Genomic DNA, 27,845 nt, shown 5'->3' with positions numbered 1-27,845 from the left:
AGTTATTCGCTGATGTCCTGCTGCACAGTCAAAGAAAAATTCTCTCTCTCTCTCTCTCTCATTTTTTTTTTTGTCCTCGCTCGAGCGAAACCAAAACTTAGTATGAGAAACCTCGACGTCCCCTGGTCACATGTTACGGTGACTCTGCGGCGCTATATTTGAAATTTACGTGCCATTTTCCCTAGCTGCTCAAAACCTGCAGACGCTGATAACTGCAACTTCTTTCTTGGTCTCCGCGTCAAAGTTGCCCGCGTCTAAGCAAAATGTAACTCTGGGTTCTGCCCATATATGCTGAGTGTTCCCTCACCCGCCAAAATTCAGAAAAAAATAAAGTCTGAGATGCATGTGCGAATGATCTGTTTCAATCCCAATGGTGGTAAGAACATTTGTTAACCATTAAATGGTTATAGGCAGGTCGTTGATTAGAAGCCTCGTTGACCTTTTAACCTCAGTGTTAGCTGAAGCCCCTGTTATTTGGAATCTTAAGGTATATACGCGTGCAAACGCAGACGGCTAAATTCGCACGCGTGTGTGTATGTGAATGCCCGCTAGTGTGTTTGTGTGCACACGTAAGTACTACTAGAGTATAGTAAAAGATAAAAAAATGGTAAGGAGAGGCCACGTTCTTTAGAAGAATCCCAACGCCACCGAAAGCAAAGCAAGAATACCGCTAACCCCGCCGGGGTGGTCCCCTTACAAAAATTTTTGTTGAGTGTCTGCTGAATGCCTGTATACAATTCTCAACAGAGCAACCAGAAATCCTGATTAAATTGTGATGAGTTTTTTTGATGAGTGCTTGATGAGTTTCTGCATGTATTTGGCCACCGCGTTTCTGATTACTTCTTGGTTACTGCATTTGTGGTGCGTTCTTGATTACTGCGCTTCTGTTGCGTTCTTGGTTACTGCGCTTCTGGTGCGTTCTTGGTTACTGCGCTTCTGGTGTGTTCTTGATTACTGAGCCTCCTGTGCATTCTTAATTACTCTATTTCTGCTGAATCTATGAGGTGTTTCATTAAGTCACAATTCTGACAATATCATGCTGAATATGTGACAACTTTGTGTCAACTTGCTTCTTTGCAAAATTTTTCCTCGGATCAGAAATTTCACCCGAGATTATAACAGCTAGGACCGCAAGACGGTACAGTTAAAGTTGGCTGGTAGTTATGCCATCCACTGCCTCTGCTGTGTACCCACAAATGTATGTAGGACTAGCATTTGCATGGATGACAGTAAGCAGGATGCAGTGTATTCAGCAAATCTTCCTTTAATATATTGTATATACATAGTGTGCGCAGCACATCACCTCAGCTCTCGCGCCAACATCGATGACAAGCTATTTTTCAGCTGCAGTGTAGAAGTTACAAACTTGCTGCATGTGTAGCCTGCAAAAAATGTGAAAAGGTTGACAGTTTAAAAAAAAAAATAACTCCACAGCAGTAAATATTTGACATTGATTATCTAAATGGCAAATACTGTGCAGAATGGACCACTTTATGACTGTTCAAGCTGAACCAGGAGGCACTGCCTTACATGAATGGTGGCACATACATGCACCGTAAAACCTACAATAGTGTAAATCACAGTTAAAAACAAAAATGCAATTTGTTTTTAACCGGGATTTACAATATTGTAGGTCTTCATAGTTTTCATGGTTTAACCATGAAAAAAATTAATGTGCACAGAAGCTATCTTTTCATAAAGAGACTTAAAATATTTTATACTTAATTACTGCCTGCATTGCAGGACACCGTTCATAAATGGAATACCTAGCTGCACATCTTAGCGATCATGAGAACACACTGAACAAGGTGGAAAAAAAAAAGGAATGTCACAAGAGCCAATGTTGCGACACATGGACTTGACTTGCCTTCCATCAGATCAACTTGTTGAAGCACTACCTGTTCCAGATAGCAAAATTTCAACACTTGGGACAATTCGTTAAGTGCAACAAATGATAACGTAACTAGTCATTTTTACTAACTTATTTATTCACTACCATCTTGCAGCAGGTGACTTATCGAAGCTTGCCAGCCTGAACGAGGCACTAAGGTACTCGGCTGCTGACCAGCAGGTCACAGGATCGATTCCCGGTTGCGGTGGCTGCATTTCCGATGGAGGCGGAAATGTTGTAGGCCTGAGTTCTCAGATTTGGGTGCACGTTAAAGAACCCCAGGTGGTCGAAATTTCCGGAGCCCTCCACTACGGCGTTTCTCATAATCATATGGTGGTTTTGGGACGCTAAACTCCACAAATCAATCAATAATACCGCTATTCTTATAAAAAGTATTCTTGATAAAAATACGAGTTAAAAAAAATCGACAGATCCACCACGATTTTTACGTCGATTCCCAAGCTGACCGCGCTGTAGCTTTTATTGAGCAATGCTTTATGAAATGACTCTAAATATATGTACAAATGTTGCACGTGCAGACATACGTTGAACAGCGCAACGATGCCATCAGAATATGATCATTAGCAACAGCAGACGCAATAAGCTGACATAAAGCGCTGGTGCTTGTGAGGATGGTAGCCCTGGACACTCACATAAATCCCCTTTAGCACACGACGCCTAACTACAGTTGACGATAACCCGACGTGACGGCTGTATCATAGGAGTACATACGTAATGCTTATAAAATTGTGTAGCCAGTACTGAGACCACAGTTTCACGAACACTATAGGGTATATTTACAAACTAGTTCCAAGATCTGGCGTGGCGCTGTGGTAGAATTCTTGACTGATTGATGATTGGTTTGTGGGGTTTAATGTCCCAAAACCACCACATGATTATGAGAGACGCCGTAGTGGAGGGCTGCGGAAATTTCAATCACCTGGGGTTCTTTAACGTGCACCCAAATCTGAGTACACGGGCCTACAACATTCCCGCCTAGCTCCATCGGAAATGCAGCCGCCGCAGCCGGGATTTGAACCCGCGACCTGCGGGTCAGCAGCCGAGTACCTTAGCCACTAGACCACCGTGGCGGGGCGGTAGAATGCTTGATTGCCACGCAGAATTCTTCAGGTTTGAATCCTGGTGGGACCCTGACATTTATTCTTTGCATTCGTATCTGTCACTGTTTGGCAGGAAATGTTTGACGACGTACGTGACGGTGTTGTGACATTATTCGTGTTTTGACCAGCGCGTCATATTTGTCAAGCCATCTTACGCTCTCATAGTAATTTCAGGTCACGTCAAATTAAGGGGGTGATCACGAGAACATCCATACGTAAGCGGTTAGATAGATAGATAGATAGATAGATAGATAGATAGATAGATAGATAGATAGATAGATAGATAGATAGATAGATAGATAGATAGATAGATAGATAGATAGATAGATAGATAGATAGATAGATAGATAGATAGATAGATAGATAGATAGATATGCTCAAAGTCGCTGAAGTTCGCTAAGAAATACTTCGTAATCAAAATATATCGAAGAACAGAACTCCCGATTCACAAACTGCCAAAGATTATATGTGAAGCGGGCTTCATTGCAAAACAGGCGCTTTTAATGGAAAAGCCAGCTTTGACAAAGTTGAGCTACCCCGTAAAGAATTCATCATTCATCGGCGTTCGCGTCCCTGGTTGCACATCGTATACCTTCCAATATAACGAACTATTTTGTGGGTGATGTGCAACAATCACTCGCGCGATTCGCTGCTTGCGAAGTACGTCCTGGCATTTCTTGTCCTAACTCCGGGCTGAGTGATGCAGCCTAGTTTGAGGGGAAGGGACAGGACATAATTCTTATTTCTGGCGGTCTGTTGTTTCACTACTCTTCTATCTACCGGTATATTTCTGTTCATGATTTCGCGTGTACGTCGATTTCAGCCAACGCGTGTGCCTTTAAGTAAAGCCCTTCCTTGCGTTTTGTTTGAGGGCCTCTGTCACGCTGGCGACCGCGGCTTCTGCGGAAAAGCCATTCGAACTGTCTTTGGAAAAATTAAGATATTTGAATTTCGAAGATGAATTTGGACAGCATTCTGAGTAGAGCCGTGTACTCATCTTGAATACGCCTCCCCCTCGCCATGCAAGAAAGCACAGACATTCGTATGCAGCTTCAAAGGTTTTTGATTCATTGAAAGCGTGTGTGTGCACTACTGCTGACCTGTCGGTCGAGGGATCTCGGCTTCGGCGCCGCATTTCGATGGCGACGGACTGCGCGAGTTCCGTGTACTTTAGATATGACTGCGCGCGCTAAAGAACCCAAGGTAATCGTAATTTCCGGAGCCTTCCTCCACGGGGTCTTTCATAATCATATCGAATGTTTGTGACATTAAACCACAACATTTATTGCGTCATTCTAGATAATGTCCTTGTCGTGCTATGAATAATGGTTTTTCAGTCGCGTCTAGCAGACTCGAAGAAGAATATTAAACGACACATCTATGACAGCGTTGGGCAAGATAAAATAAAACTACATATAGGTGGCATGCTAGGTGATCACTTTCCTATCGCACGAGGCAAACGAGCAAGAAGATGACGTGCAAGAGCCACTGATGCGAGGGAGGAGGGTTTCGGGAGAGGAGCTGGCAGGGGAGGCATTCCTCGACGACTCCTCATCGCACCAGGCGACTCTTCTCCGCGTCCTCCCGACCGCGAAGCAAGAGCGTGTGACGGCATGTCTTGCACACGTGGATCAGGCTGCATAACCATAGAAGTGGAAGGGCCTGTTCGCGGCGCCGAAATTCTGCACCCCGGCAACCGTCGGTGCAGTCGAGATGCGGCGCGTCCGAACGCCGAGGCTCTTGCGTACGTACGTGCGTGTGAACTTACCATAAACATCCGTGCGCCTGTTGTACCCGGCCCAAGCGCTTCTTGGGAAGCGCGCGTGAGAACGGCGCGGAACCTGGCCCCTGCGGCCCAGGCGGCGAGGTGTTACGTTGCGCGCGCTCGATCGCACGCGCCCGTCAACAGCGCGCGGGTTCGCGTGCAAGGTGCAGCCGCAGCTCTCTGCTCTCTTCGTTGGCCCGCTGGCATTTCTTTTTGAAAGCGATTGCCGTATTCGTGTGTGAGACTGCAGACGAGGCGCCCAGCGTAAGTGGACGAAAGCGAAGGCGAAATGTTTAGGTGCGCTATGATTGCTGGAGCTAACGATACATATTTTTCGTTTTGTTTTTTTACACAATAACGTACGCGCGCGTGCGTGCCTGCGTGTGTGTGCATGTGTGCGTGCGTGTTGTGTGTGCGTGTGTGCGTGTGGGTGTGTGTGTGTGCGTGTGTGTGTGTGTGCGGGTGTGTGTGTGTGCGGGTGCGTGTGTGTGTGTGTGTGCGCGCGTGTTGTGTGTGTGTGCGTGCGTGTGTGTGCGTGTGTGTGTGTGTGCCTGCGTGTGTGTGCGTGCGTGTGTGTGTGCGCGTGCGTGATTGTGCGGGTGTGTGTGCGTGTGTGCGTGTGTGTGTGTTGTGCGTGTGTGTAGGTGAGTGTGTGTGTGCGTGTGTGTGTGTGTGTGTGGGTGGGTGGGTGTTTGTGTGCGTGCGTGCGTGTGTGTGTGTGTGTGTGTGTGTGTGTGTGTGTGTGTGTGTGTGTGTGTGTAAGATATACCAATGGTATATGGTTGCGCACAAAGAAAACAAGGGCAGGAGAGGCATACGAGGGCAAAGTTACAACTATATTTATATTTCCTTCGTAGTCGATAAAGGCGCCTATCCCTCAGGTGGTAGGTATCAACAATCATCGCATTATCATACTCTGCACATGAAAACAGGCCACGCAAGAACTTCATCTCACCATCCAAATAAAGAAACTGAGGAATGGCTACCACAGGTAATGATTGATATGTGGGGTTTAACGTCCCAAAACCACTATATGATTATGAGAGACGCCGTAGTGGAGGGCTCCGGAAATTTCGACCACCTGGGGTTCTTTAACATGAACCCAAATCTGAGCACACGGGCCTACAACATTTCCGCCTCCATCGGAAATGCAGCCGGCGCAGCCGGGATTCGAACCCGCGACCTGCGGGTCAGCAGCCGAGTACCTTAGCCACTAGACCACCGCGGCGGGGCTGGCTACCACAGGTATCCCTTCTTGTCTCGATATAAGAGGCTCCCATCACTCCTCTGGCCGTACTAATATGGCTTCCGCTCAAAACTCTGATGGCTCGGAAATTCGGAGCACACGTACAATGCCAGACGTGCGCAGGAAAATGCGCAACCTCTTTATGAATTGTCGACAACTCGTGTTCCATCGCACGAACATTGATGCACCGATGGAATATACATGCTTTCAGGGAACTGTTTGATGCTGCATGCAACTACGTTACATATAAGCTTAGGAAAGCACTGCATGCGTACGACACTGCAATTGGAATAGTGTACATTGCGACAAAGGACTTTTTTTTACAGGCATCAAATGAAAAAGACGTGTCTCTCCTAATGTCTTACCCAGTTCGCGCGATAAATTGAACCTTATGGTAAGAGGGTACGCTTTCATTTGAGAATAAAATTTAAGTATACACTATTTCGTCAAGGCAGCGTTCGGCGCGTTTGCGACTGTTCACACAAAAGGAGAAGAAAATCGTAGGTAACGTGTAGCACTTCTACCGACGCGAAACTTCCGGGAAAGCTGCAAGTGGCAAATGGCATGCAGTTGTGGACGGGATACGTTTCTCTGGCGAGCAGACTGGGCCTAAAAGAGCGTCCCTGGACTATATTCCTGTCAATGGTTCTTAAACGAATTTGGAGTCCGTGCATTCAACAAGTGTCTGCCTTATTTATCGTCTATAGCTGCGTGTGTCGGCGAATGCGCACGACTCCGGGGCAAGCCATGCACCCGCGCATCCTGCAAATAGGCGCACGGATTTCGCGTCGCTCCGTTTCCCAGGAGTGTCCTGTTTGCCTGAGTCGTACCACACTTTACGGCGGCCGCGTTGCGGTGGAAAACGATCGTGCAGTTGTCCCCCCGGGAAATTTACTGCTTGCTTCGATGGTTGCTCCTCCGCTATCCTGGTACTCCCGTAGAGTTCTCGGTGCTGAAGAACCCGAGTGCAGTATAGTGGCCGAGCCGCGCCGCAGCGGCATCCGAGTCCACTTACGGTGGCGTTCGTTCTACGGCAATCATCGCGCTTGTTTATGAACCGCAACTCTAAACACGATTCCCGAATCCCGGTCTCCCGCTCAAATGGCTCCTAACGCCATCGCCAGGCTATCAACATCCAGGAGAGAATTACGAGGAGGGGTGTCCGCACGTCTTTTTTGTATATTCCAAGAGCTCGCTAGAGGTGATAACGAAATGTTTGCAGTGACGCTACAGTTTGCACAAACGGGTCTATACTATATAGAAAAAGGCTAAACGTGGGAATCATAAATGCCAAAAAGACAGAGAAAATTAAACCGGTGAGTTGCCGTGTTCGGAGTCTGGGAGAGAGCATGACGCGCTGACTTTCCACACACAACGTGCTCAACGAAGAGCGAAGAGTGAGCTCGGCTGAGGGTTTCGAATGTCGGCGGCGACGGCGGCGTCCTGAACCGAGAGAACGCCGGTGGCTGGCGTCCCTCCTCCGCCACTGTGGGATTCGAAGTCTAGATGGTGAGGGTACACAGCCCGAAGTACAAAGGGCACATCGGCTCTCTTGGCGATGCCCTAACGAAAACAACAGAGAAGGCGAACAACTCGCGAAAACAACACACATGGCGTGTGCGCAGCCTGTAGAAAAAAAAGAATAACAAAGAAAAATCAGGCACCTCCTCTCGCCCAGCTTTCATAGCTGGCATGCGAGCCGCGCGGGGAAAGGGGGAACATGAAATGGTGCCGGAGTGGCCACCTTCTCATCCTCGGCTGCTGAGCCATGCTTCGAGCTAGAACACACTTCCACCTGCCAGAGCGCCCGACAGGTCGCACGTCAGTCGATCTCCAGCTCCCGGAGAGACCGGTCCTCTAGGCAGACCCCTCCGATGTGCCATGACTGAAGTCCAGGTACGGGCCATCAGCTTCGCAAGTCTTCTTTAGTATCCTTTTCCTACGTTGCTCAATTGTTGTTTTCTGGTGGACCAAGTAATAGTGCAGAAAAAAAAGGTACCTTTCTCCTGTGACGCGTGTCAATTGACTGGTACTTGCACGCTCGAGTAATACGCGTACTACGGGACTTGTAGCTAAGTATTCAACAGGCTCTTGCAGTGCACGCAGCTGGCATGTCGCAGTATACGCGTAGCTTCAAAAGGTGAATAAACCAGGTAGACGTTCTTCCACGCTGGACGCCCATGTCTGCTCTTTCCATTGACAGCGGCTGGGTTGGGATTGGCCTGATTTCTTGAGGTAATGACGATGATGCGAGTCCATACGTCGAGACTTCAGGTTTATCTCACCACCAGCATAACCGTCCTGGATCATCAACTGGGGAGACACCACTGCTCATTCAATCATGCGATATTTATATCAAACAAATGGTCAAATTTAAAGCGCCATGAGAAGTTCACGCTGATAAAAAAAACATCAGGAATAAACAAAACGCAATGTACTTTGCGTGCTATTGCACTGATTTCGGTTAAATCTGTATTGTTCCTATTTCAGAGTTTTGTTAATAAAATGTGTTATTGTACATAGTCATTATTGACTGATTTTTCTTGTTTTGAAGAATTACTTGAGCAAATACTTATGGTAAAAGGATTGCGTACTATAATAACGCAACAGCGAGGGGCTCGTTTCGCAGAAATTATGTTGTCTGTGTCGTTAGTTGTGAGCAAAAATTGGAGATAGATGCAAATAAATGAATTCTGGAAATAGGTTCCAGTGAAAATCAAACCCAGTAATTTCGTGTGCAAGCAGGTCTTGTACCGCAGCGGCAGGCAGGTGTTGGTAACTTCCGACAAAAAGGAAAACAAACACCTAAGAGGCATGTAGTGCGAGGATCTTAGTGATATTGTGTGGCAGAAGCGTGAAATCGCACCGGGCATCAAGGCATGGGAATCGCGTAATGAGTGGTTGGTTACAAACGGTAAATAATTATCATCATCAGCAACATCATCAACAGAGTGGGAAGCTGCTGGCGAAAGGGATAATTATGGCGTATACTGGGGATTTCGAAGCTGCACTTGTAGTAAGCATTCTATAGGACAGTACGAAACGGCCAATGTTAGGCGCACAGACGTTGTTCCCTTTCTTGCGGCATGGTTGAGATATCGACCGAGAAGCGAAGCCAGGCTATCGACTTTAAAGGAGTACTGACGCAAAATTTCAAAGGCGAGATAGATTTCGGTGGAGACATACACAACAGCTACGAGATATCAAGGGCAAATATAGCCTTGGACATATTTAAAATCAATCTTAAAGTGCGCGACTGAGCGAGATGCGGAGCCCTTAGCGACGTCGACATCAACTCAGAGCAACGTAGGCAAACCTACGTCACGAGTTTGTGTTGGCTGGTTGCTGGCACGCGCGTTGCGCTTGCGCAACTTTTGATTTCCTCCTCCATGACTGTGGCTTCACGAGTGCTAGCTATGAAGTGACGTTGGCACCGCGCGCTCATGCACGCTCTCGCACGTGGTGCCCACGTCACAGTTTTGCGTGGTCGCGTGGCCAGCTGTGTTTACCTTGCCCCCGGACTGCTCCTGTCTAGCTGGGTGCTCTCTGAAACCGAAACTGAAACTGGGCCTTCTAAAAACGTCTCTCAATAAATAAACGTTGTGTACTCGTGCAAACGAAGTTTCCAGCCGTGATAGTAAGTCATAATTAAGTCATAGGAAGTCATCGGTAAGCGAGAAAACGTGTGAAAGGAAAATGCGGGTGGAGACGCCATTTTCAGGTTCCCGCACCAAACACCGAGACTTGTATTAAAAGCGTCCACTGGGTCCTACCTTGCTTCTAATCGATAAAAATGAAGTGCATTGTCATCTGTGAGTGCCATACGCCTAGAATACAAAGCTTCAGAAAATTTCAGTAAGACAATGTTGCAAAAAATAAAGAAAAATACGTTTTGAAATTTTTGACGTCACGCGCAGAGCGCGCGCGAAATTATAAATGAAACTTTAACCTTGATGTTATTCGCTAATAATGAACTTATGATAGTGAGGCTTACGACATAGAGTTCTCAGAGTGCAGTTAATGAATCTAAACCAAGTCATTGTTTCTCTTTAGTGCCCCTTTAAGACGATGTGCACGGGAGCCCGTGCTCTCGCGTTTTCCTCTTAAGTGAAGGTTTATCGATAGCGGGTCGAACGATGTGTGAACCGACAGGTGATATCACCGTAACATTGTCAGCCCCCTTGCGCACACCTACGTGTGGGGGGTGGACGTCCATGTTCAGGAGTCTTCGTTAAGTGTCTGGATAACCAGCTCTAATAATACAAAAGAACTTCACAATGTTTCCCGTCAGGACATTCGTTCGCGCCATTTGTTGCACTGTTTGAACGCGACTGCAGCAGAACAGTCTGTCGAGGCTGGCCTGGAGACTCCGCGTATGGTGGCCCGACATTTCCATACGTCGAAACTCTAGACTAGACTAGGCCGACGGCACGCGTCCACCAAGGGCTGATGAGGACCAAGAGGAAGCATGTACAAGCACAAAGGTGAGTGAAACTGCACGCCGCGGGGGTCACCGCTGTGCGCGGAGAACACTGCATGTGGTGCACAGCTGCAAGTAAGTAGCATTTTCGGATGGGCGAGTTATGAATGCATGATGTCACTGTTAGAATGTACTTTACGATGGGACACGCATGCTTAGTGTTTGGAACATGTCGCCTGTTGAAGCTCCAGAGCTAATCTATGTCCTCGGATAAAAATTTGACAAGTGCTGTTTGCAAAACAGCGAAACGATATGTACCGCATGTTACAGCCTTCATTGTATTCCATGACTATAGTGTACCACGGCCCTGTCTTGAGTTTACTTTTTCTTTCAAGTTATGTATAGTTAGTCTATCTTGGGAAAACACGATATTGCAGCCATGGCGCAGCGATGGTCTTGCTTTCAGACCTTCGCATGCGGGTGATATACTTTAATATATTTGCAAAACTAAGGGTGATCACAATTCCTGGCACTGCATAATAATCGGCAATAATTTCACAGCGCTGGAGCTCATCTTTCACTGATTGTACTTATTCACATCGTTTTGCTAGAACGATGACCGCGCAAAACAAATGTTGAGAGAGCTTTGAGGATCTAGCGCTCGGTGACTTCTCCGCATCTTCTTATCACGTGACCATGTATGTCCTTTCCCGTTCCTATGCTGCGTTGCTCCGCCGAAGATATATGTCGCTGAAAGCTAGTACTTAATCTGCATAGTGTTATCGCATAGTAGAACACTTTGCATTATATATATATATATATATATATATATATATATATATATATATATATATATATATATATATATATATATATATATATATATATATATATATATATATATATATATATATATCGCGTTGCGAAGTGGGGAGAGACTTGCGCAACTAATATCGAACAGAAAATACTTAGCTGTTATCTTTGTTCAGTGACATTGTAACTCACGCATAATTGATTTCGCCACATAACATGCTCTGATACGATCGTCAAAACGATTGCATACCCCACGCGGCAATTGGGAGCGTTTCTTAAACGCGTGTTGCTCAAGTTTTCAGAACTACACAATTATTTATGAATAATTTCTCACTGCCACAATAGAAAATGAGTGACACGTGAGAGCCAGACAAGCATGTTGCAAATATTACTATTTGCAAAAATATACAAGTGATTTTCAGTATAAAAAAAAAAAAAACTTCGCCTTGCGCGGGCCATTTTCTCTCGTCTTTTTTCTAATATTCCTTTATTTTGCTCTTTACACATAAAAAAAAAACGTTATATGCTCAAAACGGCAGGCACAGCTGAGAACAATGCTTTCTTTGTATATATGGGTTCCGTATAAGACATATATTTATAATTTGGCAAATTAGGCATGGACTTTGTTCACACTTATTATTCTTCCCCAATTGCACCCACTTAATGTTTTTTTATTGTCTTCCCCTTATTTTGACACATGTGCACTGGTCTATTAGTACTTGTTCCAGGAATCGTGTACTTGACGCACGCATGCCTGCTCTAGCCTGTGATTGGCCTGAGTGCTCAGCGTACTTTTCACGAAAATATTCAGTACGTCGAGACCACAGGCTCATCTCAGCTGGATTGCTCGCTGCAAGACGAACAGACAAGCTGCGTGGAAGCATGGACAGTTCGGGACGCGAAGGTGAGTACCGTCTCCGAGCGAATACTGCATTCGTAGAACGGAGAGTTGAGCGCTTGCTCAGGTCGTGTTGAAAGACCGAGTGTGCAAACACCGCGGACACAAGAGAGAATGAGAAAGACAAACACGAATACTGCATTTGTGGTTACGGTGGGCATCGGGATTGAATAGTGCTCTTCCAAAGGGACCATTTCAATATGATTAGGTGAAAATCAGTTAGCTTATACCATGACGCGGAAATAAACGTTCCCTTAAATTATGAGGCGAAGCCGTTTCTATGCGGTTGCGACATCAGGTATTTCCAAACAGTGACATGCAAAGAGACAATAATGATAATTGTTCTAAAGCAAATAAACTTTTGTGAAGAACCTGTCCGCACCGAGAAACGCATTAAAAACCGAATTTCGCGGTTTTATATGCATGCATATGCGAAAGCCACGATGTCAGTGCTCGTTAAAGAACACCTCTAGGTCAAAATTTCCGGTTTCCTCCGCTTTATACGGCGTCCCTCATATAATATCATCGTTGTTTTGGCACGTACAACCCCAGATATCAGGCCGATGCTGAAAGGTGTGATAGATCGATGTCTGGGAGCACCAGACCGAAACGGTATAAGATGCGAACCAATGAGACTGACGCCGTACGCTTGAATTTTCAGCCCAAAACCACATTGAAGTTGCCTATACCCGGGCTCACATCAAGAATACCAGGAAAGCTCAGAGGACGTTCCGACATCGCAAGGACAGCTAGAGGCTTCTATGATAACGCCGACATTTTGGTTTCGTTCAAGCGATGATTGGGCCCATGGATGACAACCACCTGAGCGATTTCCGAAACAGATGGCTTCCCACGATCTCTTCCTTTCTACCTTTCCCCATTTCCCCCTTTTCGCGATGTAGTTATAAAAATGTCCTCAAATAAATGTGCACCTGATTATTTCCGTATTTTCTACATACAATTCTCCCTGACAGTGCAATTGAAGACAAGTGTGACGCGTGCGGTGGCATTATTGGGATCAGAGACATGCTGGCGGGCTGTCCCGCGACTCTCGCCGATCCCGAAGAACAATGGCTCTACTGGCAGACGATGGTGCGAAGCGCGTCTTATCGAGACCAACTACGGGCAGTCCAGAAGGTCCACGATGACGTCACAAGGCTCGGCCTGACGGTACCGACGTGGACGCGGCCCGCCTCGGTCTGAAACGACCGGTCTTCGGGACACAAATAAAGTTTTGTGAATGAATGAATGATTCTTCTTCGTCATTTGCGTGACTATAGTGCGCTTCGAACTGGTAGTTGCACTCCATGGTATCGAGGATAGGGCGCACGATCACTCCATGTTACAAAGTTTACTTATCGCTTAATATGTGTATAAATGCATGTCATTAGATAGGCTTGGTTACAAAGAAAAACAAAAATATTTAAAAAATGAAGGCAGGTTCACCCTAGAAGGAAGTGTTGGGCAGCCTTCTTCGTTTCTCATCGGTTTTCTGCTTATTTCCTCCTCTCTTTTTCTTGTTCACAGTTTTCATCCTATTCTTTTCCTTTCTTTCTCTCTCGCTTACTTCCCATTTCCCCCTATTTTCATATGTGATTTTGCCTGCGTTACGCCAAGTGACGACAGTATACGACATCCCGGGCTTGTAAAACTGAAACAGTAAACACAGTAAAACTAGAACAGTAAATTTAAAACAATAAAATAAAAAATTCTGAAAATGGCAGACCACACTTACAGTGGGAATCGATGATTTGCGAAGCACGAATGGGGAAGGTTGTCCCTTTAAAATAAGCACAACGTTACGAGGTGGATGTATATTATGCCATGCATGACTTTCATCTCATTTTTATTATGTTTTCGCCTGGCATTTGTGTTCGACGTCTTTTCACGTCACGTAATGCTAAATTTCGCATATGTGAAGCTAGCGAAACGGCCGCAAGCGCGCTATGAGCGTAGCATGTAGTCATGTTTTACATGACACGCATGTCATGATAATCGTGTTTGGACGTGTGATTCACCTTCGTTGTCTATTCATGTCACGTAATACCAAATAAAGACGCTCCTATTTGTGCGTAATTTTTAACCACTAGAAAATAGTACTAGAAACAGTGTAACCATCCGATTTCTGTTCTCGTGGGATCTCGAACGGTGATCAGCAAGAGAGCCCGAGGTAATAAAGGGATAAACTGGATGCGTAACTGTTTCAAACAATAACAAAACGAACATTTTTTGTTTTAAACGTATTCGGTCCTCAAATGGATTTGATTGCATGGTCATTAATTTCGACAGTTTCAGAATACACAACGTTGTTGACAACGCCTTATTAACTAAACATTCAAATGAAGTTTTAGTTATAACAGCTTTTAAGCCAATAATTTGAATGCGAAACACACAGCTGAACACCATACGCCTCGACTTCGTCCCGCGTTCAGTCGCATTAACATAGTTCAGTCGCATTAACACAGGAGCGGATTTGGGGGTGCATGGAAACCTGACCCTGCCCGCGCAGCTAGTTTGTTACATTTTAACGCGATTGCGTTAGAGAGGTCGTGTTGCAGAAATTCCGCCGTCGGCGTCGGCACCGTTGGTTGTGAGCGAAAAATCGTCCGTGAGCGAAAAATTGAGAAGGAAGCAAATAAAATGACGAATAAAATTTATGGACCCATTGAGAGTCGTCGAACCCGGCCGTTCGCGTAGCAAGCAGGTGTCATACCACAAAGCCACGATGTTACTTGCAGTTGCTTCGGGAAAAAACACTACATAAATGCCATGTATTGGAAGGAGTCTCCTTGACGCATTTTGTTCGACAGGTGTCACGACGAAAACGAGCCCATTCGGTGATTTGTAGGCGCATTTGGGAGGCCCTCAAACTACGTCGAAAAAGGCCGGGATAGTGCAGCCATCGCCGCTAAAAACACACAGCAACTTTCAAACAGCTATAACAATGAACAACTACTTCTATCTAGCGGAGAACGTATCATCCCTTTCCAGAAGCGTTGATCAAGAAAACAGCAAACGCTAGATAATGTGCTGTCACCTCTGAGGTTTTGTGAGACTCTTTATGACCTCCGAGTTGGAAAACGCGAGGTTTGAATCTTGGAGGCCATGTGATTCTTGCTTTAGATCGAAAATCTGTATTTACCATTCGTGCGCGCGCGCCCGTGTGTGTGTCTGTGTGCTATCTGTGAGACATTGTGAAACGTATCTCGACTAGAGCGCCACTCTAGCAGGAGGAAGTGGCCACACTGCACAGTGTGTGTGTGTGTGCGTGCGTGTGGGTGTGTGCCTGCGTGTGTGTGCGTGCGTGTTGTGTGTGTGTGTGTGTGTGTGTATGTGTGTGTGTGACAACACATATTATTAAGTATGCACTGAGCGGTTGAAGGGCGCACTAGGTGCCAGATTTCATTATCGCGTTCAACTCTTAAAAGCGAAACTTAAGGGTCGCTTAATTTTCTTATCTATATACATGAAAACATACGAACACGTGTGCACAAGCAAACACACGCACGAGCACACATCATTTCATAAAGGATGGTCAGGCCCGATTCATAAACGAATTTCTAGGTATACGCCCCTGGTCGCTCGTGCAAAGGGGTATCGTATCGCTTGAACAGAGAAGAACGGTTTGGGCCATATCTTTATTTTCTATACGTGCATGGGTAATTCAATTTTCCACAACTCCAATAATACAACGATATGTAATCTTAAACTTATTTATTTATTTATTTACCCACTTGTTTATCTGATGTAGGACTTCCAGGTAGCCACCGTTCGTAATCAGAATTACACCAACGAAATCTTGCGAGTAGCCGGCTCCGTCCGTGCCCTCCACCCCGCCGAAGCCGAGGAAGCGGCTCTCGCGGTGTCCTCCGGCTATACTACGATCCTCAGCGGCTCGAAAACCGCTATATCCCATTTCGCTCGCGGTACCGTTTTTCCCGGTACCTTACGGCTCCTTCAGTCCGTCGCCTACCTCGAAGACGAGGATCCGCCTCCGATATATTTCGTCTGGGTCCCGGCGCACGCGGGAAACCCGGGGAACGAGGCCGCCCACCGACAAGCTCGAGAATTCGTCAACCGAGCGGTGGGACCCACCACGAACCCAGAGAACATCGGCGAGCCCCTCATATCCTATCACGAAATTGCTCAGCACTATCGCCTCGCGCGTCGAACAAAACCACCGCCGCATCCCAAACTCACGAAAGCACAAGAACTCACATGGCGCCGCCTCCAAACGAACTCGTTCCCGTGCGCGCGGGTATACGCACACATTTACCCCGATCTGTTCAGTCCGCTTTGCTCAACATGTGGCTGGTAGGTGTTCAACTGGTAGGTGTTCTGTGGCTCCGTGGCCTCCCTCCCTCATATACTATGGGACTGCAGCGAGGATCCACACCCGCCTGATCTCCTGACCACTCCATCGTCCGAGGCGTGGGAAAGTGTACTCCGCGATGCTAGCCTAGAAGTACAGCTCCGGGCCATACAGCGAACTGAGGAGGTGGCGGCCAGGCACAGTCTGACCGCCATTCTTTTGTGAATTTCTTTTCACTTAAATGAAGTTGTCTCTCTCTCTCTCTGGAAGACTCAGGTGACTGGCTTTGCGTTAAATATCCTCACTCACTCACTCAATCACTCGCACACTCTTCAAGAATATAAACATTTAATTGGAGCATGTCAACCTCTTGTACGTTTTTATTTTATAAACCGTGTTCTCGGGCCCCCCGCTCGGCACGACAGCTTGCGCCCCTCAGCGTCGATGAGCGTCACTACGTGGAGGCTCCGGCGTCGTGTTGTTCAGCCTGTAAGGCACGATGTACTTGCGTAGCAAGGTGCACGTCTGCGTCGAGCCAGCACTCTGAACCCGAGGCTGCTCCACGAGTCGAAGGGTGGTGGCCAGCCGCCGCTCATTCGGCGGCCACAGCGTCCTCCCTGCCTCCATGGTACTGCGCGTCCGCCATGCGAAGAGGTCGCGTGGTAAGGTCGCTTTCAATGAAATTTACTTTGACTCGAATACTACCTATTAATACCATCTTAACTGGTGTTTACTTCCGCTGTCTTAAGTTTGAGACAGATTTCTTGCCCCGCCGCGGTGGTCTAGTGGCTAAGGTACTCGGCTGCTGACCCGCAGGTTGCGGATTCGATTCCCGGCTGCGGCGGCTGCATTTCCGATGGAGGCGGAAATGGTGTAGGCCCGTGTGCTCAGATTTGGGTGCACGTTAAAGAACCCCAGGTGGTCTAAATTTCCGGAGCCCTCCACTACGGCGTCTCTCATAATCGTATGGTGGTTTTGAGACGTTAAACCCCACATATCAATTAATCAACAGATTTATTTCATTCAGCTTCAGTCCCATTATCACGTTATCACTTCCCAACAGCAGCCAGATATTTCAAGCGAGTGCGATTTTGTATACGTGGGCGTGTATTTATGAACTCGTACAAAGATAAGCGAGTATTTGGTGGTGCAGCCGAGGAGTAGCGATGCTTCGAAATTCCCCGGTTTTTACTTTGTTTTCAAAACACCCCGGATATGTTCTGTTATCTTGAGTGTCAATTTGAGCAGTCACGATGGAGAGACAAGACCGCTCTGCAGTAGAAGCCAACACAACGCTCACCGATTGTGAACGAACGAGCTCCAGAGGCCGATCAGCATCTGGCTGAAGTCCGCGTCGCGTGGTGTCAGCAGCTCGGGCCGGTCGAACACGTATCCCCAGACGAAAGGGAACTCGTCGAAGTGCGTGACGCCCATCCAGGGCGGCCAGAAGTTCGCCTTGAGCGGCCGGTAGCCGTACTCGTAGTGGTAGAGGCGCGAGCCCCGCTGGCGCAGCACAAACTCCGAGAAGTACTGCGTCGGGCAGCGCATAGCCACGTCCCCGATCCCGTCGGCCAAGTGTCGAACTATGTCTGGCGTTGACGTCCCGTCCTGTGTCGCCATTTAAAAAGATCGGGCATTGATTGGTATCCGGGTTTTATATACAGGGTTTCCCAAATATCGCGCAGCACGTTTAAAAAAAAAAGAGGAACGAAAAAAGAGGAAAAGAGGAATATATACGCGAAGCACACATTGCTCCCGTATATACTGTAGTAACCAGTACAAGCTTTTCGTTAATGAGGTTTAGCTAATTAGTCCTCAAAATGTTTCAACACGACAAATACTCACCTAATCACTGAAATGTCAATGAGGCGTATATATAGGCTACTTCAAATGACATCGAACGGTGCTATTTTCAACAATGTACTCGCTTTTTTTTTCATTATAATATAGAAAGACCGCAAAACCTGAAATATGACACGGGACCAGATCCTGTGTGGAGGGGGGGGGGGGGGGCGTAGTCAAGTGCTATTTTTATATTTAGAGCGCTATTCTTCATATCAGCTGGGACAAATGATCACGTAATTAGTGCGTCGCTGAAGACGACGCAATCATGTGTCATTTGAGCATGCCTACATTTGTTCAATGAACATTCTAGTGATAATGCATGTAGCTGTCAAGTTAGTAAACTGGTGAAAATTACAGCATATACTAAAAGCAATATTGCTTCGCGCAACGACGTTTCTCTCTCTTGTTTAATCGTGCTGTGCAATGATTGGGCGCCCATTATTGGACGTAGCCCCGCCGCGGTGGTCTAGTGGCTAAAGTACTCGGCTGCTGACTCGCGGGTCGCGGGATCTAATCTCGGAGGCGGCGGCTGCATTTTCGATGAAGGCAGAAGTGATGTATACGCCCGTGTGCTCAGATTTGACCAGGTAGTAAAAATTTCCGGAACCCTTCACTACGGCGTCTCTCATAATGATATGGCGGTTTGGGGACGTTAAACCCCACATATCAATCAATCAGTCAATCATTATTGGGCGTTGGCAGGCATTTTGGGGGGTAAAGGGGGGCACCTTTTTTTATCTGAAGTAGCGATACGGCTGGAAAATGTCCATTCTGCGCTCTGAATGCCGTGGAAAAAATATTTCGGGGGGGGGGGGGGGGGGCACGGGCTTTGTGTGCTATTTACTGGCGTCGGCAGGGGGTACAAAAGGAGAACTTGGGCGCCTCAAACCCGACGCAGCGCTTCCCCAACAGCCAAGTTGCACCAGTGTCTCCCTTACGGTCGCGATGCAACACTGCTTGCACCCCCCCCCCTCCCCCAGAAAAAAAAAATCCCGCTCGTGTATGTATCAGTTTGTTTTACTCAGTCCGCGCGTCCTTTGTTAAGCATAATTATGATTCTTGAAGGGTTGATGACACGTTGAAAACTATACGTATCCAGTGTAAGAGCTGAGATTTACGAATGATGCCACGCTTTTGTTTCACCGATACAGAAGTGCTAGACGGTGTTAGATATACATGTATATACAACCATGTACGTACGCAGCAAAACGTCGCTCTGCCGATGTCATTGCAACGAGAAGTGTAGCTCTTCTTTAAAGCAGGGAAGCTCTTAGTCACGTTTCGTAAAGCTGGTAGCTAGTATTCCAACAGTCCAAAAGTTTGTGTGCACAAATTGAACACAAATAATCTGGGGTGAACTAGAATGCCTCATTAATGTGGAACATTCTGCGCGGAAAGCTGCAATTAATGTTTCCGAAATCAACTATGCATCATGCACAAACGAAAAGAAAGAAAAAGAGAGCTAAAGATGGGGAAACATTTCTAGATGACTTAAAGTATTCGATGTAGAAACTATAATCAACACGAAACACTATATCGATAAGACAGATGCTTGGGCTAGCTGGTGATAACGAATCAACATATTTGCACAACGCGAGAAAACGAGTATATAACGATTTAACTATACAGAACGAAGAAACTTTCCTGTCCATGTCTCTTCCTTCCTTATAGTTACGCACTGTGCAAATATATTGACAATATATGACATTTCAAGATGAGCATTAGTTCATCTTGAAAAAGAGTGCAATGTTCGGGTGAAACCTTACGTATTTGAACACATATGTGTGTGGCTATGCGCAATTATAACAATGTAGTAAAGTTTGCGTGTGTGTTACCTTATCTATTTAGTGAAATAAGTAAGCCGCCGAAAGAACAGTCTGAAATCCTCATGGGTCGAAGCATGCATGCATCATCACTCGACAGAAAAGAAATGTGAAATCGCAAACGGGTGCGTGATCCTGCATGCCCTGACCCGCGGCGTTGCTATTCGAATACATTTGCTATAAAAGACTGAAGCACATATCTCTGCAAAAGTGAGTGACAAGTACAGTTAACAAGTGAGTTAACAGGGAGTGACAGTGAGTGACAAGTGAGTTAACAAGTACAGTCCGGTCCACTGTTAAAGGGAAGAATCGGACACTTGCGAAAGCAGCATTGCCACACAACCTTAAATTCCTATCACGATCGCAAGACTGGTAGGACCTTTCTATATATGTAAAGAATTTTCCTTCGGATTTTCGCATCATTTTTCAGCGATAGTTGATGGCGGAAACTAAACGTTGTGTTCATTTTAACTATGGACCGGACTGTTAACTTCACGCTTACACAAGCATGATGTTCGACATACGGTAACGTTGGCCAGTAGACCCTCCATGAGGTCGTCGGGTGCCTCCCAGAGGGCGTAGTTGACAAGGAGCTTCACGATAGTGACGTGCTGCCTGTTGCTCATAACGAAAGGGTCGGTGATGCCCATGGTTTGATACAGCTTGTTCAGAAAGTATGTACCCTCGTTCTCGTTCACACCTATCAGCAGGTCCACCGGAGGCGCACTGCCATTAGCCATGGTTGCCAGTGGGTCTTTGGGCAGCAGGTCGTCCCCGGAAACAGGTATAAAAGAGGACGCCTTGAGCCCTAACACCATTTTGACGGCACCGAGGAGCTTCTGTGTCGTCTGATTCCTGAGACATTCAACCACGTGCGCCATAGGCCTTCGAAGGAGATGTGGGCCGCAGAGCCTGGCCGCCATTCGTCTTGCCTTCTCTGGTCCCGTGATTTGGTTCTCTTCCACCTTGTAGAAGGGCGTACCACTCTGCATTATGGCTCGCTGAAATAGGTGTCGTGTGAGCGGAGACAGCACGTGATAGCCGACCGAGATCGATCCCGCGCTCTGGCCCATCAACGTTACTTGCTCTGGATCCCCGCCGAAAGCACGCGCGTTGTCCCTCACCCAGAGCAGCGCGAGTCGTTGGTCCCATAAGCCTTGGTTACCGGGGGCGTCTGGCGTACCGACGTACAAGAAGCCGAACACGTTAACCCTGTAATTGGGCACCACGACCACGACGTCACCCAACGCAGAAAAATGGCTGCCATCGTAGATGTGCAGGTTGTTGCCGCCATTTTGGAAGCCTCCGCCGTGAAGGTACACGACAACGGGGCGCAGCGCGTCGTTGGCGCGGACGCTGGGCGTCCACAGGTTAAGGTGGAGACAGTCTTCGTCGAAGCTCGAGGAGTTGACGTACTCCGTGCTGAACCAGTAAGACTCCTGCGGGCAAGCGGGTCTCATCTTGGTCACCATTGTGAGATTTGTGGAGGGCGTCCTTCGCACGGGGTGCAGAAAACGCAGCTCTCCCACGGGAGGGTCGGCATAAGGTATTCCGTAGAAAGCGTGCAAGGTCCTTCCGTGCGCCGTGATCTCGACGCCCTGAACGAGGCCTGCGGTGGTCTGCACGATCAAGCTGCCGTTGCCCTCCGCGAGGACACTCTTTCTCGGCTGCTCTTCGTGTCGCCTCTTGCCCCCCGTCGTCAGCAGGACCATTGCCGTGGCTCCAAGCAGTACAATTGCGCTTATCGCGAACGCTGGAAGTATGCGCGTATACAAATGTGTCAGTTGTGCGTTCGGTTCACCAGCTTGCTTCTCGCACAACTACATATAACAACAATATTCTCAAAGAGCGTGAACACCTATACCGAGCAATACAATAAACATAAGCTGTGGGCAGTAATTACTCGTTTGTAGTGATTTGATAGTTCAACACCTTAATGGGTCGCAAGATCTCCGCGGTTATTGCCCATTTTAGTTGTCACACCCTTTAAACTTGTGTGTTCGAGAGCTGCATCAGCGCGCATGCTTTTGATAGCACCCAACGAAAATTTCTCTCTGTTCGTAGAATAAGAATTAGGTACCGGGAGCATTTCCACAGTACTTTGTTTCCTATTCCACCATAGCACCTTCATGCGCGACACCGATATCGAACCGCATGAGTGTTTTGCACTTTTAACTGCATGTTCCTTCGTTTACTGCATCTTGCTCATGTTTTAACTCCTAAAGGACCCCTGTCAACAAAAGTGAAACCTCCAGATGTTTGTGTTGTTCGGTTACTTCTTACCGATTATCAGTGCTGGTCATTAGCTTGACTGCTCAACTTAGTTGGCAGCACCTCGCGACATTCCCATGGGTATGACGTAGACCGAGGCGCCATGTGACGTTCCCCGAGTCTAGGAGAGTATTTTCGACGTCAAACAGGCACCCAGTGAGGACTATTGCTGTCACCTCTCTCGCTCTGTTGTCGAGCTGCTCTTAAAGTTGTTTTTGCTGCTTAGGCCAAGAATGTTTTTAGGGGCGAAGCTCCTCTTAGTCTAACCTTGCCCTGCGCCAGGCGTAACCGGCAGTATATGAGACACAGATAGACGGACGGACAGACGAAAAGACGGACAAACGGACGGACGGACGGACAGCTGAACAGATAGACGGACAGATGGACGGACGGACAGCCGACAGACAGACAGACAGACAGACAGACAGAACAGACAGACAGACAGACAGAGACAGACAGACAGACGGACGGACGGACGGATGGACGGACAGACATACGAACAGACAGACAGACAGATAGACAGACAGACGGACACACAGACGGTGGACAGACAGATGAACATATGGATGGACAGACAGGCGGACGGACGGATGGACAGATAGACGGACGCACAGACAGACGGAAAGACAGACAGAGGGATGGACGCTTCGCCCCACACATCATCATTCACTCCGTGGATATGCCGTGTTTTTTTTTTCATTTCTTATTTTCTTTTTTTAGCAGGACGCACTCAAAGCACACGGATCGCTTCATTCATCACCGCGCGCCGGCAGGGGCGTAGCCAAGTGGTGAAACACCAGGCCCGTGCTCCCCCCCCCCCGAATTTTTTTTTCGCCAAGGCATAGAGAGCGAAAAATGCAATGCCCTTTTCAAGGGTGCTCCCCCTCCCCAATCAAGGTGTCCCCCTCCCCCCCCCCCCAAAAAAAAAAGCTTAAACCATCTCCCCGAAGGGAACCCTGATGGGACGCGGAGCGGCAGCGTTGCGCACGGGTGGCGTCAAGCGTTGAACTGCGCTATAACGAAGGTACTGTGGTGAGCGCTGGAAGGTTCGTTTGAACCGATGGCTGGCGTGGGTCTTGTAGGTGACACATACAGACGCGTTTCAAAGGGTACGTTAGGCGTGCGTCGGGTTTATTGCGCGTGAACGAACGAGTCGGCGGTGTAGTGAGCGGCGGTCGTGGCAGGTGTTGCGGACGAACGGATGAGACGGCAGCTGCGGGCGCTGCAGAGAGCGCGTGGCAGGTGAGGGAGAGAGTGACGTACCAAGAGGGGAGCGTGACGTCAACGCACAGCAGCGACGTGACCTACTTGGCACTGCGCCAACACCGTGCGGAACGTGCGGAGTCAAAGAGCTGCTTCGTGTCTAAAAAAATATCTGGCTACGCCCCTGAGCATGGGTCCCACGATTGGCTGATTTGAAAACGATGTGTTCAGCGTCACCAAAACCTTGAGCGCAGGCTCAGGCGCTCCCCGTTGTTAGGCGGGCGTTTCGAACTGACGCTAAATTGTTATCAGTCAACGGCGCTAGCCGTAATATACAATGCGTTAGAGCACGTTAGAGCACTTACGATTCTGATTCTGGATTACCGCACACAAAGCTGTAAGTTACGGTAAAAAATCGCAAACAAATATTTTGCTCTCAGGGGTCCTTTAGGCTATGTTAACCTTTAAGAAATTCACAAGGTTCATTTTTTTCATTTATCTGTTAGTCATTAGGGACGTAGCTGACATCACGTGCAATACAGGCGTGTCAGGAAGCGCGCGAAGTACTGACCTTTGAGACTGCGACAGAAGCAACTCACTTTAAGGTTCATCGTTGTTGAGTTACGCAATTTCTCTGAGGCACGACGATGTGCTATATAGATGCGTCGCGCTCCCCGTCAGGAAACGTTATTCAACCGTCAACCAAACAACGGCAGTCTCCGCGCACACGTAAAACGTTCTGCCAACAACGGCATGACATTAGTGGTCGCATCCGAATGTTGTTGCTGTTGTGTTCATTCACGCGAGTGGTTGATACCCACTGCGCGGGATTTGCCAAGACTGATTAATTTATCATGTCAGGCGAGAGAAAATGAATGATTTAGCTTAAAGTATCCACTCGCTGTCCAAATATTATGTTAGCTGAAAAGGTCTATAGGACATTTTCAACGAAAAGTTCACCTTTTTTCTAGGCTGCATTGTCGTTGTCGTCATCATCACCACCACCACCACCACCACCACCACCACCACCACCACCACCACCACCACCACCACCACCACCACCACCACCACCACCACCACCACCACCACCACCACCATCATCATCATCATCATCATCATCATCATCATCATCATCATCATCATCCTGACTTCGCCCACTGGAGGGCAAAGGCCTCTCTCGTGTTCCGCCAATTAACCCAGTCGTGTGCTTTTTGCTGCACAGAAGTCTAAATTATTCAGAAGTCGACAGAAATTGAACATTGAACAAGAATATATCGGTAAATCAATGATCTGCCATTGGAAGTTACTTGCTCTATTCGTATGTTCGCAGGCGACTGCGTTATTTACCAGTCAATACGAAATATCTCCGACCAGGCTGTGCTGCAGAGCAGTTTATCTAAAATCCTGAATTAGTGCGATCGCTGGCTTATAGCCCTGAATCCCAGTAAATGTAAATTAATGTCCGTTACCCACTCACGAAGCCCTCTCCTCTATCCGTACAAAAATTGCAAGCACTCCTATTGAATCTGTTAGTACCTTCAAATATCTCGGTGTAACTATCTCCAAAGATCTCAATTGGTTTCCGCATGTGTCCAACGTCATCTCATCCAGTAAGAAAACCCTAGGCTTTCTCAGACGTCATTTACGCAGCTCTCCTCCTCACGTTAAACTCATCGCATACAAATCTTTAATTCGACCAAAATTGAGTGCGCGTCCGCAATCTGGAATCCTCATCAACTTATCTCATAGACGCATTAGAAATGGTACAGAACCACGCCATCGGGTACATTCACTCATCATATTCGTATAACGTTAGTGTATCCTCATTAAAGGCGGCAACTGGCCTGCCCGCCTTTTCTTGTCGCCGTCGCACTGCCAGCCTATCCCTGTCTCACAAAATGAACTACAGTTCACTCAATCAGCCACCTTACATCTCACCGCCTGCTCGTATATCCCTTCGTACAGGTCATTGCTTAAGTGTTGCTCGTCTTCTCGTCACCTTCTCGTCTTCTTTTTTCCCACGCACCATTGTAGACTGGAATGGCCTTCCCTACGCCATCGTTGCCACCACCAACCCAGATGCTTTCATTGATGCTGTAAAAGGGCACCTCTCATCCTGAATGGTCATGTATCATGTACCCTTACTGTACACCCACCCCTTATGTAATGCCCCACTCGGGGCCTTTAAGGAAATAAAGTGAAAGTGAAAGTAAATTATTCTTTTAGTACTCTACTGGTATTTATCTCGCCATCCTAGGTCAATTATAGAATGCAAAAATTGGGGCGCCGCAGCACCGATCAGGGACACAGGGGCACAATAAAATGTGACATAATAGATGTTGCGTACTGCGCTCCACTTTTTTTTTTTGCGTTTAAAATCAATCGTTACCAATTAGCCCAGATGGCGGTTATGGATGGTAATGTAGCCTAAAGTTTCGCTTCCCCTTATGGGCGGTTGGAGGTCGCAAAATTTGTCTCATAGAAAATTGACTTAATAGGGAGAGGTGCATTGCGATAAACCTTCTCCCCCTTCCCCAAAGACAAACCCTGCGCACGCCCATGGTACAGGATTCTTATTTGGAATTCCCGCACTAGTTCGAGACATCGCTGCTGGATTCCATGCTTAACGGTGGTGTCGCCAGTGATCTTCGATGACCGACGCCAGCGTAGCTCTCGCCGATCGGCCCGCCATCCACGATCACCCGATACCGTGTAGTTCTCGCCGAGTGGTGCCGCGTCCTCGGATTCTTTCGACCGTGTCCCCCATCTTTCGTATATCTCTTCTATCTTTTTTCTGTCGCTGTATGTGCGGTGAGAGCTAGCTCTCTCTTCTTTATCCTTCCACTATTCTTTATCCCCCTTTCCCATCCCCTTCAAGGCACTGGGCCATGTTAATTAGGCAGACAAAAATTAAGTGCATTTGTCTTTTCTTAAGAACTACGACTATACTACTAGAGAGTTAATACACAAAGTCTAAAGGGAAATTTGGGCTCACGTATCAGAAACATATCGGAATTGTGTGATATTTATATCAACTACTTTTACGAAGGAAACAGTGTTCGTTTGTGTAATTTGCTGTTCGCGGAAAAAAAAAACGTGTTCAGGTTTGTTTAAGAGGTGGCGCTACCATCCTTTTATTTTAGGAGCGGGGTTGTGCGGCGCAACGTTACCATTTGACATAGAGTTTCATAAAATATGTATGAAACTTTATGCCATTTGACTTTACTAGTTGTGTAGCCGTTGCCGTCGGCTTCTAGGGATATATATTACTCTAGGGCTACGTAATCGTTTGTTGCTAAAAATGATTTATTTTAATTAAATCAAAATGCGCGAAAAATTTTAAATTTGTGGCGACACATTGACATTATGTGCTGAAGCTGGTCAAGCGCACGAAATTCTCCCAAGATGGAATCCATGTTTAATCACGCTCATCAAAGGTGCTGCTTGAAGACAACACGAGCTTATTTTCTATTCGTGGGAGCCGCCATAATCGATTGTTTTGCCGGTGTTTATGTCGTAATATGAAACGATCGTCGTTATGATTCACTCATGAAACGCTGAATGTACCGGCCCAAGTGTTTTCGTGCGTGGGGGTTGACCTGAGCTAGAGTGTACTACGAAGTGTTGAGTGGCGTGACCACGCCTCGCCGCCTGATCCCTTCCGCGTTGCCCGCAGCGGTGGCGCTGCAGTCAAATAATACTAAAAGAGCCGCGTGCCACGTTCAGGAACTGCTATGCGCTTCGGCTCCTCCGTCGCGATTTCTCGATGCAGATTTCTTCGCACCTGCCCATCATTCATGTGTATCACATGACGCCATAGCCCTTGAAGTATAACACGCCCATCTACTGAATTTGAGCTCTATAAAAGCCCTTGTGAGAGATCAAAAATAATTCAGAAAGGGTGTGTCTTGTACTGATTAAAGCAATAATTATTATCTTCCACAAAACTGGCATGATAAAAAAGAGTCGCCACTAATTAATTTTGTGACAACGTTACTTACACTTGGGTTTCTCGTGAAACAATCGAGCGCATGTAGGCTCATATGAGAAACACTGTGCTCTGGATATCGTAGAGACTGCTGACAAAACAAGTGCATGATTTAATCATAGTTTTGATAATTCTCCTCTCTTTGTAGTTCGCCAGTAGCCACCTAGGATGTAACGCAGCTCAAAGCGCGGATTGAGTAAGGAGCTAGGCGGATCCGTGCAAATTTTGATTGACATTTTTTTTTTTCTG

The 27,845-nt window shown here is 47.1% G+C and overlaps 1 protein-coding gene and 1 long non-coding RNA gene across 2 annotated transcripts; one reads left to right on the top strand and one right to left on the bottom strand.

Moving 5' to 3' along the window:
* The first annotated feature begins 11,381 nt into the window (after positions 1 to 11,381).
* On the top strand, positions 11,382 to 13,399 carry LOC142813866 (uncharacterized). The gene is made up of 2 exons (XR_012894705.1): positions 11,382 to 12,160; positions 12,816 to 13,399. It is a non-coding gene; the product is annotated as an uncharacterized LOC142813866 (long non-coding RNA).
* Positions 13,400 to 16,772: 3,373 nt separating this feature from the next.
* On the bottom strand, positions 16,773 to 24,546 carry LOC119171544 (acetylcholinesterase-1-like). The gene is made up of 4 exons (XM_037422322.2): positions 24,180 to 24,546; positions 20,659 to 21,887; positions 17,767 to 18,074; positions 16,773 to 17,097 (listed from the first exon to the last, which is right to left on the bottom strand). The coding sequence occupies exons 1-4, from the start codon at positions 24,217 to 24,219 to the stop codon at positions 16,902 to 16,904; spliced, it is 1,773 nt and encodes a 590-aa protein (XP_037278219.2). The 5' UTR covers positions 24,220 to 24,546; the 3' UTR covers positions 16,773 to 16,901.
* Positions 24,547 to 27,845: the final 3,299 nt, after the last annotated feature.

Source organism: Rhipicephalus microplus, chromosome 4 (assembly GCF_043290135.1).
Source record: "Rhipicephalus microplus isolate Deutch F79 chromosome 4, USDA_Rmic, whole genome shotgun sequence".
Taxonomy (NCBI): Eukaryota; Metazoa; Arthropoda; class Arachnida; order Ixodida; family Ixodidae; genus Rhipicephalus; species Rhipicephalus microplus.
The sequence above is the reverse complement of the archived record's forward strand: the minus strand, read 5'-3'. Positions and strand labels throughout refer to the sequence as shown.